The sequence below is a fragment of the Coregonus clupeaformis genome, chromosome 5, assembly GCF_020615455.1.
Source record: "Coregonus clupeaformis isolate EN_2021a chromosome 5, ASM2061545v1, whole genome shotgun sequence".
NCBI lineage: Eukaryota > Metazoa > Chordata > Actinopteri > Salmoniformes > Salmonidae > Coregonus > Coregonus clupeaformis.
Window position 1 is genome coordinate 21,544,913 of NC_059196.1, and position 14,452 is coordinate 21,559,364.

A 14,452-nucleotide genomic window follows, 5' to 3' on the forward strand; every position below is an offset into this window, starting at 1 on the left:
ATCCTGCAGGTCCGGTTCCCAGGGACAGGGCTCACGTCCTCAGCTGCCCACCTCGTCCCTCACCCCCCACTCCCCCTAGGCCGGGTCCCCCTCACCCTGTCCCTGTCAGCTAGCTCACTGTAACCTTCCCACAGTCCCACAGTCCCTTCTCTGTCTGACACCAAGGACGCCACCCTGCAATGTGGCAGACCACATTGTTGAACAGAACCTAGTGGCTAGATCAGGGGTCTCCAACAGGTCGACCGTGAGCTAACAGTAGCTCACAGCCCACCTATGAGTAGTTCTCCAAACAATTCTGAAAGTACATGCAATTTTTCATGTTTTCCACCGAAAACTGTGATAAACAAATCTCACAATTATCAGACACGGCAAGCTCCCAGCTACTATCTAATCAACGCAACATTGACATTATCCCACCCCTGGTTAGCCACTATTGGCTTAAAAAGCCAAACCTAACACAATGTCGATAAATTCATTTCCAGCAATATTGCCCCATCTGTCTGTGTGGTTCGCACGTTTGTCCAGTTGATGTGATAACCATCTTGTGGGTTGACAGAAATACTTTCCCCCAAACCTTCTCAATTAAATGTTAACTGCAAAGTAGGCTTACCTGGCAGAAGTATATAATCAATAAGTATATAATTTGTTATTTGCTATTTGCAAACTTTACCATGAAATGAGCAGCATCAGTACAGAACCATCATTCCTCACTCGCTAGACGCACAATTAAAGGGCCAGATTCACAATTAAAGGGCCAGATTCACAATTAAAGGGCCAGATGCACAATTAAAGAGCCAGATGCACAATTAAAGGGCCAGATGCACAATTAAAGGGCCAGATGCACAATTAAAAATCTTAATTTCTTCAATTTCTTCCAGACCCAAAAAAAGGCATTCTGAGTAGCTCGTGACATGTTCATTTTTTTTATAAGTAGCTCTCATGCTAGAAAAGGTTGGAGACCCCTGGGCTAGATGATAGCTAGGTAAAAAGAAACAGTCATATAGAGATCATATCTATACAGTAGCTTCTGGATAATACAGTCATAGCTCATTTGTGTAGCTCAGTTGGTAGAGCATGGTGTTTGCAACGCAAGGGTTGTGGGTTCGATTCCCACAGGGGGACCAGTATGGAGAAAAAAAAATGTATGCACTCACTAACTGTAAGTCTCTCTGGATAAGAGCGTCTGCTAAATGACTAAAACAAAAAAATATATTAAAAAAATAATAGTCATTCTGTTTCATATTCTCTATTTCTATATTCTTTATTCTACATTGGCATCCGTAAAAATGGAAAGTGAATGAAATTTTGATATCAAAACATACTATGTATGATATTGAATAATATTGCAATCTATTCCACACAAATAGCAACCACATGAGTCCCCTGTAGCTCAGTTGGTAGAGCATGGCACTTGCAACGCCAGGGTTGTGGGTTCGTTTCCCATGGGGGGCCAGTATGAAAATGTATGCACTCACTAACTGTAAGTCGCTCTGGATAAGAGCACCTGCTAAATGACGTAAATGTATAACTTTATATTGATTCAAATATTTACTCATCACAATATACAGTATGTAGTCTAAAGGTAATTTGTTTTTTCATATGGTGGTATGGAAATGTATTGGGAAACTTGTGTAAGACAATGACGTGCATACCTTGCTGTAATAATTAATGTTCTTTGAATCTAGGGCAAAGATCTCAGAATTAATGATTATGTCTTTGAAGGAGTCAATGTCGTAATTGATCAAGAGATGTTGAGTCTAGGCGTAAATATTTGATGCGCCTAAGGCTCGTTGGCTAACGTGGGTGTTGTTATCCGTTTCCTCTCTGTTGTAGAACGAGTAGAAACCAGTGGCTGTAAATCACACACTCATGACATTTATAGACTTACAACAGACACACATGACACACAGAGTGTGAGGGACCTGATCCACTCCACACGTGTGTTTTGTCAGGTCTCCATAAACTGTAACTAAATATTATAAACACATTCCTGTGAAGAGCAGCTTTGAGTAAGACAGCCCCAGTGTCTGAATGAATGATCAGGGCCGGAGTGCTCTACAGACAGCCACAGGCTTTCTACCTTGGTACACACACATGCATGCACATAGGCATGGACACAAGCAGGCACGTATGCGGACACACACACTCACACAGACAAACATATGCACAGGCACATACACATGGACACACACACATGGACACACACACACGGAAACACGGACACACACACATGGGCACACACACGGACACACACACGGACACACACACGCGTATACAATACAGTACGCTGACCGACATGTTGTTCACACAGACAAACAAACACAGAGGACGGACACACACATGGTCTCTAACACATCTGTCAGGGCAGAGGGTGTTCTGTCTTTTTACACAGACATTAGCTGTTTTTAAACCTGCATATTTTCAGCTGATTACTGCAAATGGACTCCCATTCAGAGCACGGTGGAGGGGACATGTGGTTGCTATTTGTGTGGAATGGTGCGTTTGGAGGGGGAGGCAGGGGAGGGGGGAGATGGGGGTCTGCAGGCGGACACAGCCCCTCTGCCCTGTGTGTGGGGTCACTGTGTGGGGTCACGGAGCTGGGGTCAAAGGGTGAAGGTCATTGTGCTTTGGTGTGTGAGGTGAAAGTGTGAGAAATCATTATTAGGGCCAGGAAATGTTCCTGACTACTTGACCTAACAAGGGAAAACTCTAAAAATATGTTTTCTCTGAAAAGCAGAACTGGCGCCTGGTCATTATGTGTTGTGGTGTGGTTTTAATGTTAGACCACAGGGGTTGGCATTTACAGGGAGTGTGAGAGAGAGTGGGGTCAAAGATAGGAGCTCTGGGGTCAACAGGGGGGTCTCGGCTGGTCGAACAGGTCAATGTGTGGGACAACAGTAGGGTTAAAACGTGAGGTCATAATGTGAGGTCATTGCTAGGGGTCACTAGGTCAGCATGGTGTGAGGTTGCTGAGATGAGGGCATGGGACACGTACTGCTTTTATTAAGCTATTAACAGAAATAGCACTCCCTTGTGACTATAATTCCTGTGGAATGAAAAATGTTATGTTCTCATTTTGCAATCTTGTAGATTATAGATATGTACATATTACCGCAATCAGCATGCCACTTTCAAAATGAAGTCAGTACCATTCAAAATTTCATACATGAAATGTTTAGAATGAATCCAACTATCACAACATATTATATTCAATGATATTCAAAATCGCTAGATAATAAATAATACCAAATAATATAAATTAATATTAAAGTGCTAATGTATGACGTTTTTTTAAGGACTTAAAGAACTGATATTTAAAGGGAGATTTGACCCTAAAACCACTTTTTCATTTATTTATCAGTGTACCATTAACATGGTTTAAAAATATTATTTTCAAGACCTGTGTTTACTTCCTGGAAAAGTCTCATTATTATGCAAAATAAATCCTAATGAGATGTTTTGCTCTTGCTAGATTTTGGCTTCAGGAGACTGGAAGCAACATAACTTCAAAACTTGAATGTTGACATGCACAATTTTCTGAGACTGTATCAAAAGTGGACTAATGAAGAATAGATGAAGAAATGGTTTTCAAGTGAAATTCCCCTTTAAAACAATTAGAGGGTCAAAGTAGGTATGGGACTGCGTTATAATCTATAATGTAGCAACTAATATGTCAACTAGTAGTATAAACTAGTATTATGACCAGGTGAGAACATAAGAGAAGGGGCGTTTTAGCGATTTTTCTAAATGAGTTCTAACAAGCTAGTAGAATATGTGGAAAAAGCGTGCAGACTTACATATGAAGGGTCTGAGTGACTTACATATGAAGGGCTTGACGCTGCTGTGGATGTGCTTGTGTTGCTTCAGGCCAGAGGACGTGGCAAAGGTCTTCCCGCAATCGGGACAGGCGTGAGCCCGCGCCCCCACGTGCTGCGAGCGGATGTGCCTCTGCAGGTTACTTGGGTCTGTGAACACCTGCTGGGGGGGGGGGGACGACGGGACACACGGGGGGGTCACCCATCTGCGACTATGGATGCAGTACATGTAGGAGATGCATGCACACACACTTGCTCACACATTCAATTTAACTCAAAATATACTCTAATACAGAGCTCTCCAACCATGTTCCTGGAGAGCTACCTTCCTGTAGGTTTTTGCTCCAACCCCAGTTGTCCCTAACCTGATTCAGTTTATCAACCAGCTAATTATTAGAATCAGGTGCGGTAGATTACGGTTAGAGCGAAAACGTACTGGATGTAGCTCTCCGGGAACAGGGTTGGAGAGCCCTGCTCTAGTAACATACACCCACCGACCCCACCCAAACACAACTGTACCTTTGAGCAGGTACATGAATGTACCTTTGTGCAGTTTTCACATTCATAGTGCTTGCCACTGTCATGTGACATCTGATGACGAATCAGGTTGGATTTCCAGTTGAAGGCCTTGGGGCATTGGTCACACTTGTATTCCCTCTCCTCCGAGTGAGACAGAGAGTGAGCTTCCAGACTGCAGGAGAGACAGACAGACAGACAGATAGACAGACACAAGAACATTATTACAACACTGCATCACTAGCCTCTCAACTAAAAATAACCCAATGATGTAAAATAGGAGTAAAATTAACGAAGTGTACAAACAAAGACCTTGCCCAGGATCAATAATAGTTCAAATGACACTGTCACTGTCGCCGTTCACTTCAATATTATCATCAAGACTATAGATTCAAGTTGATGTGAGGTTGATATGCAGCCATCATCAGGCAGGTTGAGCGACATAGAGGGGTTCTGAGCTGAGGGGCCCTGAGTTTTCCTGGTCCTATCAACAAGGGGGAAGGTGGACGCCTTCTCACCTCTGGAGGTCGGGGAACACCTGGTCACACTCCTTACACTCCTGGGGACCATCGTGGTCGTGGTCGTGGTGGCTGAGGCTGTGGGACAGGTGCAGGTCGTGGGGCTCCAGGCCCTCGGGGCCCTCCAGGTCACTACTGTCCCCTCCTGGGTTCCCCAGGAAGGCTGAGTGGGGCGTCCCACATGGAACCTTCTGGTGGTCCAGCAGCTCAGAGACAGACTCAAAGAGCTGGTCACAATCCTCACAGCGATACTGTCTCTCCTCTGGACAGGGGGAAGGAAGGGGAGTAATATCTTAGGGGTTTGTGTGTGTGTGTGTCTGTTGTGTGTGTGTTGTTTATGTGTGTATGTGTGTGTGTGTATGTGTGTGAATGTGTGTGTGTGTGTGTGTGTGTGAATGTGTGTGTGTGTGTTGTGTGTGTATGTGTGTGTCTGTGTGTGTCTGCGTGTGTGTGTGAACTGACCGTGCATATCAGGAGCCATGGTGTCACATGAATATTCCTCTGCCTTCAGGAACAAAAGCAGCTCCTCTCCTGGTTGGATCTCTCGAGTAACTCTGTAGAAGATCTGCAAAACCCATACACAGATTGAAACATATGAAATTACAGTATATACACACATACATGAATACACGCACACACACACACTGAAAACATTGTCGACCAACACCATATAACACACTCACATCCACTTTACTGAAACAAAAACACACCGATGCAGAAAGCAAACAAACTTTGACTCACAAATACACACTCACGCACACACACAAATACACACACACACACACACACTGTTTAGACAATAGGGAGGATATTGGGGGCTGAGCGTGAAGCAGATATGGCCATACAATACGTTAGTAGTGGGACCAGAATGCTCTCAACACGGCTGGACCTCAGAGGAAGAGGCAGTAAAAGGTGTGGAGAGATGTCTTACTGCTGCAGTGCATGGTGACATATTTGTGATGCTGTGTGTGTGTGTGTGTGTGTGTGTTTATAGAGTAGCCAAAACTCCACCTGTCCACTCTATACCAATGCCATTTTATGCTCATAGTCCTAGTGCATTGAGTGACAGAAATATGGAGAGATGTACAGTACTCAGGTTACATTCCTACCTGTGGAGCTAAATGTATACAGTACACACTCACAGGCAAACATTTACATGCACAGCATATACGCTACACCATACACAAACACACATCCACACACACTACTACACACTACACACACAATCCACAGACTTGAAGGTGTATAGTGAATGGGTCATCTGAGGGACCCTGAGATCTCTGGGACTTCCCATATGAACACAATAGACGCTCTCCCAAATAATCACAGATGCCGTTATTTTTGGCACGCCTTGAAGGTTTAACTTATTAACTACCCTTACAGCACCTTGGTGACATTTGGACAGGAAGGGGGTGACAGGGGAGTCTTCTGGGAAAGGCGTAGATCACAGGGACACTGGCCCTGCGAGATAACGTACCCAGCTCGCCATGACATCAGTGCGGCGCAGCAGCAGCAAGGGCGAGGGCCAAGCGGCCTGGTCAGAGGGGAGCCAGCCTCGACCCCATTGTTCAGGAGGAGAATGCAGGGAACTGAGAGGGTCCCGATAGCCGAGCCAGCCATGAGAACACAGCTAGCTCTCTCAGGTGCCCCCCTCGTCTGTATAGACCCCACATCTCACCCCCTCACCCCTCACCCCCCTCCCAGCTCCTTCCTGCCGGTCTAGAGCGGTCGACAGCTCTCGGTCCAGGACTTTAGCCCTCACACCAACAGGCCACAATAATATTGAGGGTTGGGAACAATAAAAGAGTAGTTGAAACAGCCGTGTAGGCCTGCAAGGATTCTGCCCTCAGAGTCTGATAGGGTCTTTGAGGGTGACTATCAGTGGTAAAGCTATCAGTGGTACAGCTAACCTGATCCCAGATCTGTTTGTGCTGTCTTGCGTGACAATGAGTGACAAGGAGTTGGCAAGACAGTACAAACTGATCTAGGATCAGACTAGGTTACAGCCGCTAATGGACCGTGGCACACAGGGGGCAGAATGTGGCAGCGGCCGCGGGGAACGAGTTTAAGTTACTGTAGCTAGTATCGCTGCACTTGTGCAGATGATGCACAATCTGGCACACAGGCATTGCAGTGAGTGCCAACATGGGGGAATTCCCCTCAGCAACACCCCTTCCCTATGGGCCGCCACAGACAAACACTCAAACACACACAAACAAACATACCGTACACACCCCGAAACACACACACACGCAAGCACACACACACAAACAAACACACAAACACACACACTGGTTGTACGTTTCTGCACTGTACAGATCTCCAACTCCTCTCAAAAAGCCTTATGAGTTGCCCCTATAAGGGCAGGCTGACACAGAGTGAGAGAAGCCTAGTCTGGGGCTGTAAACGGACAGTGGCTAGAAATAACAGAGAGCTAGATAAGAACAGTGGTGTTTGAGTTCACACTGTGAGGTCCAGCCAGCCACACCTTTGGACTAGAAGGGAACCACTGAGGGGAGACAGCCCCAAGAGCCAGAGGATACACAATCATTAGTAGACTTCATTACTTGGCCTTATCAATGGGGGATTGGGCTAACATTACACACAAGGAGGCACTGAGGATAGGTACCTACACTACTGGTCAAAAGTTTTAGAACACCTACTCATTCAAGGGTTTTTCTTTATTTTTATTATTTTATACATTGTAGAATAATAGTGAAGACATCAAAACTATGAAATAACACATATGGAATCATGTAGTAACCCAAAAAGTGTTAAACAAATCGAAATATATTTTATATTTGAGATTCTTCAAATAGCCACCTTTGCCTTGATGACAGCTTTGCACACTCTTGGCATTCTCTCAACCAGCTTCACCTGGAATGCTTTTCCAACAGTCTTGAAGGAGTTCCCACATATGCTGAGCACTTGTTGGCTGCTTTTCCTTCACTCTGCAGTCCGACTAATCCCAAACCATCTCAATTTGGTTGAGGTCGGGGGATTGTGGAGGCCAGGTCACCTGATGCAGCACTCCACCACTCTCATTCTTGGTAAAATAGCCCTTACACAGCCTGGAGGTGTGTAGGGTCATTGTCCAGTTGAAAAACAAATGATAGTCCCACTAAGCCCAAACCAGATGGGATGGCGTATCGCTGCAGAATGCTGTGGTAGCCATGCGGGTTAAGTGTGCCTTGAATTCTAAATAAATCACAGACAGTGTCACCAGCAAAGCACCCCCACACCGTAACACCTCCTCTTCCATGCTTTACAGTGGGAAATACACATGCGGAGATCATCCGTTCACCCACACCGCGTCTCACAAAGACACGGCGGTTGGAACCAAAAATCTCAAATTTGGACTCCAGACCAAAGAACAGATTTCTACTGGTCTAATGTCCATTGCTCGTGTTTCTTGGCCCAAGCAGGTCTCTTCTTGTTTTTGGTGTCCTTTAGCAGTGGTTTCTTTGCAGAAGTTCGACCATGAAGGCCTGATTCACACAGTCTCCTCTGAACAGTTGATGTTGAGATGTGTCTGTTACTTGAACTCTGTGAAGCATTTATTTGGGATGCAATTTCTGAGGCTGGTAACTCTAATGAACTTATCCTCTGCAGCAGAGGTAACTCTAGGTCTTCCATTACTGTGGCGGTCCCCATGAGAGCCAGTTTCATCATAACGCTTGATGGTTTTTGCCACTGCACTTGAAGAAACTTTCAAAGTTCTTGAGATTTTCCATATTGACTGACCTTCATGTCTTAAAGTAATGATGGACTGTCGTTTCTCTTTGCTTATTTGAGCTGTTCTTGCCATAATATGGACTCTGTCTTTTACCAAATAAGGCTATCTTCTGTATACCCTACCTACCTTGTCACAACACAACTGATTGGCTCAAACGCATTAAGAAGGAAAGAAATTCCACAAATAAACTTTTAAGAAGGCTCACCTGTTAATTGAAATGCATTCCAGGTGACTACCTCATGAAGCTTGGTTGAGAGAATGACAAGAGTGTGCAAAGCTGTCATCAAGGCAAGGGGTGGCTATCTCAAATCTCAAATATATTTTGATTTGTTTAACACTTTTTTGGTTACTACATGATTCCATATGTGTTATTTCCTAGTTTTGATGTCTTCACTATTATTCTACAATGTAGAAAATAGTAAAAATTAAGAAAAACCCTTGAATGAGCAGGTGTTCTAAAACTTTTGACCGGTAGTGTAGACAAATACACATACACACAAACACACACACACACACACACACACACACACACACACACACACACACACACACAGACAAACACATGAGCAGACACATGCACAAACATGCACTCTCCCTCTCTCGCTCTTCTTCTCTCTCTCTCTCCTCTGTTTCTTATAGAGGTCATAACCTCAGACATTTCAGAGGCTATTATCTTGGAGAAGTTGGTTACCTTGACATCATTAGTCACCAGTGCAAACAAAGAATCCGATTTTCCTCGGTACACTGACACACCCTCTTTGTTCCTCCAACATCCTTCCTCTCAGAGAGGTCATCTAGCAGGTATGCCAGCCACCAGCCAGAGTGCTGATCTAGGATCAGGTCCTCCCTCTCTTTATAGACTATATATACAGAAGTATGTGGACAGCCCTTCAAATTAGTGGATTCGGCTATTTCAGCCACACCCATTGCTGACAGGTGTATAAAATCGAGCACACTGCCATGCAATCTCCATAGACAAACATTGGCAGCAGAATGGCCTTACTGAAGAGCTCAGTGACTTTCAACATGGCACCGTCATAGGATTCCACCTTTCCAACAAGTCAGTTCGTCAAATTTCTGCCCTGCTAGAGCTACCCCAGTCAACTGTAAGTGGTGTTATTGTGAAGTGGAAACGTCTAGGAGCAACAACAGCTCAGCCGCGAAGTGGCTCAAAGAACGTCTGTCCTCGGTTGCAACACTCACTACCGAGTTCCAAACTGCCTCTGGAAGCAACGTCAGCACATGAACTGTTCGTCGGAAACTTCATGAAATCGGTTTCCATGGCCGAGCAGCCACACACAAGCCTAAGATCACCATGCGCAATGCCAAGTGTCGGCTGGAGTGGTGTAAAGCTCGCCGCCATTGGACTCTGGAGCAGTGGAAATGCGTTCTCTGGAGTGATGAATCACGCTTCACCATCTGGCAGTCCGACGGACGAATCTCGGTATGGCGGATGCCAGGAGAACGCTACCTGCCCGAATGCATAGTGCTAAATGTAAAGTTTGGTGGAGGAGGAATAATATTCTGGGGCTGTTTTTCATGGTTTGGGCTAGGCCCCTTAGTTCCAGTGAAGATAAATCTTAACGCTACAGCATACAATGACATTCTAGACGATTCTGTGCTTCCAACTTTGTGGCAACAGTTTGGGGAAGGCCCTTTCCTGTTTCAACATGACAATGCCCCTGTGCACAAAGCGAGGTCCGTACAGAAATGATTTGTTGAGATTGGTGTGGAAGAACTTGATTGGCCTGCACAGAGCCCAGACCTCAACCCCATCGAACACCTTTGGGATGAATTGGAACGCCGACTGCGAGCCAGGCCTAATCGCCCAACATCAGTGCCCAACCTCACTAATGCTCTTGTGGCTGAATGGAAGCAAGTCATCGCAGCAATGTTCCAACATCTAGTGGAAAGCCTTCCCAGAAGAGTGGAGGCTGTTATAGCAGCAAAGGGGGACCAACTCCATATTAATGCCCATGACTTTGGAATGAGATGTTCGACGAGCAGGTGTCCACATACTTCTGGTCATGTAGTGTAATTGTATTCATTATGATCCAAAATAGATAACTGAATCAAGATCAGCACTCCTACTCTGAAACACTTAGTGAATACGGGCCCTGATCTAGGATCAGTTCCTCCCTGTCCATACAATCATATTCATTATGATCCAAAAGACAAAAGTGATCCTAGATCAGCACTCCCACACTGAGACACTCAGCTCTCCAGTCTATTTCTATGATCACAGAACATTTCACACATTAAAACAGTCAATTCATCCACTTCATGTCTCTTTGTGCGGCGTGGGAGAATCAATATGGCTAATGAGATTAGCCCTCATATCCATCCACAGTCTTATGAAAGAGTCTTTAGTCACTTGTCAGATCATGAGAATTAAACCGCTAATCCATTTACCCTTCAGCCTGTCCCATGTAGGCTACTGTCTGTGTGGGATATGGTTAAGACATCTCCATACTAAATATACTTCATGTCTGAAGTATAATGCTCAGTGATGAACACAGGTGAATCTGACCAGAGAGCAGTTTTAGTCACCACTACTGTGCTAAAAAACTGTTTTTACTCCCAGATCATTGATCTCAGATCATTGATTGTATAAGACCCAATAGTCACCGACTGCATTGCAGAGCGTTAATGAATAGTTATTGTTAATGGTAATATTGGTCGTTTTAAATAACATGTTATTCATGTTCATAATTAGCTAACTTTGACCACCTCTTAAACCCTACAGCTAAGACATGATCACACACAACATACTGCTGCAGCACTATGCAAGCCTTGCTATTCTCTATGCCGAACACACACACACACACACACACACACACACACACACACACAGGAACGCACACACACACACACACACGAGTAGGAACCCCTAATAGTTCCTCTATCTCTCTTTCTTCTCTCTCCTCCCTTCCTCCACTCCCCTCTTCCTCTCCTCTCCTCACCCTCTTGAGATTGGACATAAAGTTTTATTATAAACAGGACTAGGTCAGAAATAAGAGGATTGAAGCCAGGTTAGTCCACAATGTGGGATTGATTGTGTAAGAGGGTATAATATGTGGTTTCAGGCTGGCTTCACAGTCATTACTTCTCAGCAGCTGTAAAACCTGTTGGAAGGAGGTAAGGGACTACATTTCTCACATCCAGCTTTAGGATGAGGAGCACTGGGATCCATCAGAACCGCAATGAACATTCACATAGTCCTGAAAAAGGGCCAGATCCTACACAGCGCACGCATAAAGAGGCACACACATAGCCACATGTATGCATGCACAGACGTACACACAGACACACACACACATTCATACTCTGATAGAAACAGACATAACTGACAGACCTTCCAGACACCCATCCTTACACATGTAATTTACGCCTAGACAGGCTTCGGGAGCCATTACTGTGTGTTATGAAAAACATGAGGGGTGTCCGGAAGACGTGAAGACAGTGTTGTGACAGTGTGTGGTACCTAACAATAATCTCATCACAGCCTTGTCCATGACCCAGGCCAGGCTTAGACAGCCACCCGAGCAGAACCACAGTGATGACAGTCAGTCACACCTCAGAGAGAGGGCCAATCAGAAGGCTACATAAAACACAGCATCACATTGGTTATGTCTCAAATGGCACCCTATTCCCTATATAGTGCACTACTTTTGTCCAGGGCTCTGGACAAAAGTAATGTCAAATAAGGTCTCCCTTACTATAGGTGTGTGTGTGTGTGTGTGTGTGTGTGTGTGTGTGTGTGTGTGTGTGTGTGTGTGTGTGTGTGTGTGTAGTCTGAGTCCATAAAATACTATTTAACCAGTGAATGAGTGAAGTGAAAATGCTCCTATGTGTCAGGTAGGAGGTAGGCCCCCATGTCCTGTCTCCCAGGTGAGGAGAGAAAACGCCATGGGGCATTCCACACAAATCTGGAAGTTTACAGTGCGAGCGTGTGTGAAGTGTCTGTGACTATCAGCACGGCAGCCGTGTGTGTGGTGTGTGTGATCTGGCCCTGTGGTCCTCGACATGCCGAAGCCAAGACACAATTACACAGAAACAAAACATAGAGATAGGCCCTCTGAGGCGGTGTGTGTGTTTGTGTGTTTGTGTGTGTGTGTGTGTGTGTGTGTGTGTGTGTGTGTGTGTGTGTGTGTGTGTGTGTGTGTGTGTGTGTGTGTGTGTGTGTGTGTGTGTGTGTGTGTGTGAGGAGAGGGGGGCTGATACTGAACACAGGGTGGGCCGCACAGGGGCTATCTGAACTAGATCACAATAACACCTTCTAACACAACAACAGGCAGCCAGGCAGGCAGGACATGGGGGTTCACTGAGGCCCTGTGGTAGGCAGGAAGGCGGTCTCCTCTCCACATACCTGATCATCTATCTGGCACGGAGTCAGGTTGTGCTGGTGGGCCGTGGGGGCAAACTGGATGCACTTCAGCCAGCTCCCGATATCAGGCTCGCTGGCATCCACACAGAACTTTACATGGCCCGACCCGTCCAAGATCTGGAGAGGTAGAGAGAGAGGGGGAGGAGGGGGTTAACATTTTGATCCCTATCTGATTCTGCACAGGTTACTGTGTCCACATGGACTAACCACATACCTCCCACCAAGAAACAAGACCACACTGTTGTGAGGCTGCAGAATTACACACGAAGGGCAGGCACACACACGCGCACACACACACACACACACACACACACACACACACACACACATACACACACCTTGAACTGGGTCCTGCTCTCTCTCACACACACAAACTCATACACACGAACATACACACTCTCTAGGACAGCAGTGAAACACATTACAGAATATCACTGTGCTGAATGAGCACAACTAAAAGTTCTTTCAATTACTTGTTTTTAAGACATCAACAATGTTTTTAAGACATCAAATAAAATGTATTTCTTTATTGCTGAACATGAGCAATTATCCCATGAATATGGTAATAAAAACGAACATTTTAGAGCCATTTCACTGTGTGCAACACGTTTCATAACAATGCTTATTATCACGTGACCTAAAAAGGAAATACTGAATTGTGCTGAATAAAAAAAATATCAGTGTGGTATTTTGTTGAAACAAAAAAACAGTGTAATGAAATTATTATTACACATTTATATTCCTATCAACATTTGTAGAAACATTTACTCTATTCCACAATTGCTGATATCAGCTTGTTTTCTTTTAAAATAAAACGTAATATTATTATAAACCTGAAGTTGATTGAAAAGTCTCTCAGAGGGTTGATGATGAAGAGATATTGCACAATAGCGCCTAATCTTTAGGAGTGAAAGGGCCAAAGCACGTTAAGACCAGCGGGCAGCGACATGCAAATAACCTTTAATGCACACCATTCACTCAAAAGAAACAACCAGTTTCATAAAGAATTCCCTAACTTATCTTTTATTATCAGCTATGTAGGCCTAATTAACTACCCTATCATATTCAGTAAATTAACCATATTACCATATGACCAAGGCAGGCCTATACATACAATAAAACGTATTATACTTAGATAGATGATATGAATAGATAAATGATAGGCCTGATAATTATTCCGAAAAATAAATAAATAAACGAATTAAGGAGAGATAGAAATCGTGTGAAAAGGCCACTGTGTATTTCACCCAGGACAGGAGTTTGTTGCAGTCTAAACAATGTATAACATACAGAGCCAAAATAACAAAAGAAAAACATCTGACAAAATAGCATAAAGCTCGTTTTTTTTCTGGCCTACCTTGAAAATGGGATAAGCACACGTGTCAATAATAGACAACATCTTTATTTATTTGCTAAATTCACTTTGCATTATAAATTAAATTTTGCAAGACAACGCAAAATGACATCTTACTTATTGCAT

The 14,452-nt window shown here is 44.5% G+C and overlaps 1 protein-coding gene across 14 annotated transcripts in view; it reads right to left on the reverse strand.

The window, feature by feature from the left end:
- LOC121564826 (histone-lysine N-methyltransferase MECOM-like) overlaps positions 1 to 14,452 on the reverse strand; it is a 191,495-nt gene that overhangs the window by 20,614 nt on the left and 156,429 nt on the right. For 4 of the 14 annotated variants that reach the window (XM_041875930.2, XM_041875914.2, XM_041875929.2 and 1 more), the window contains exons 3-7: positions 12,955 to 13,089; positions 5,312 to 5,414; positions 4,850 to 5,111; positions 4,335 to 4,506; positions 3,798 to 3,978 (exon numbers count right to left, since the gene is read on the reverse strand). In XM_041875930.2, coding sequence (XP_041731864.2) covers positions 3,798 to 3,978; positions 4,335 to 4,506; positions 4,850 to 5,111; positions 5,312 to 5,414; positions 12,955 to 13,089 — 853 coding nt within the window. The remainder of the gene's footprint in view (positions 1 to 3,797; positions 3,979 to 4,334; positions 4,507 to 4,849; positions 5,112 to 5,311; positions 5,415 to 12,954; positions 13,090 to 14,452) is intronic. The other 10 variants (XM_041875937.2, XM_041875935.2, XM_041875934.2 and 7 more) reach the window with 6 other exon arrangements.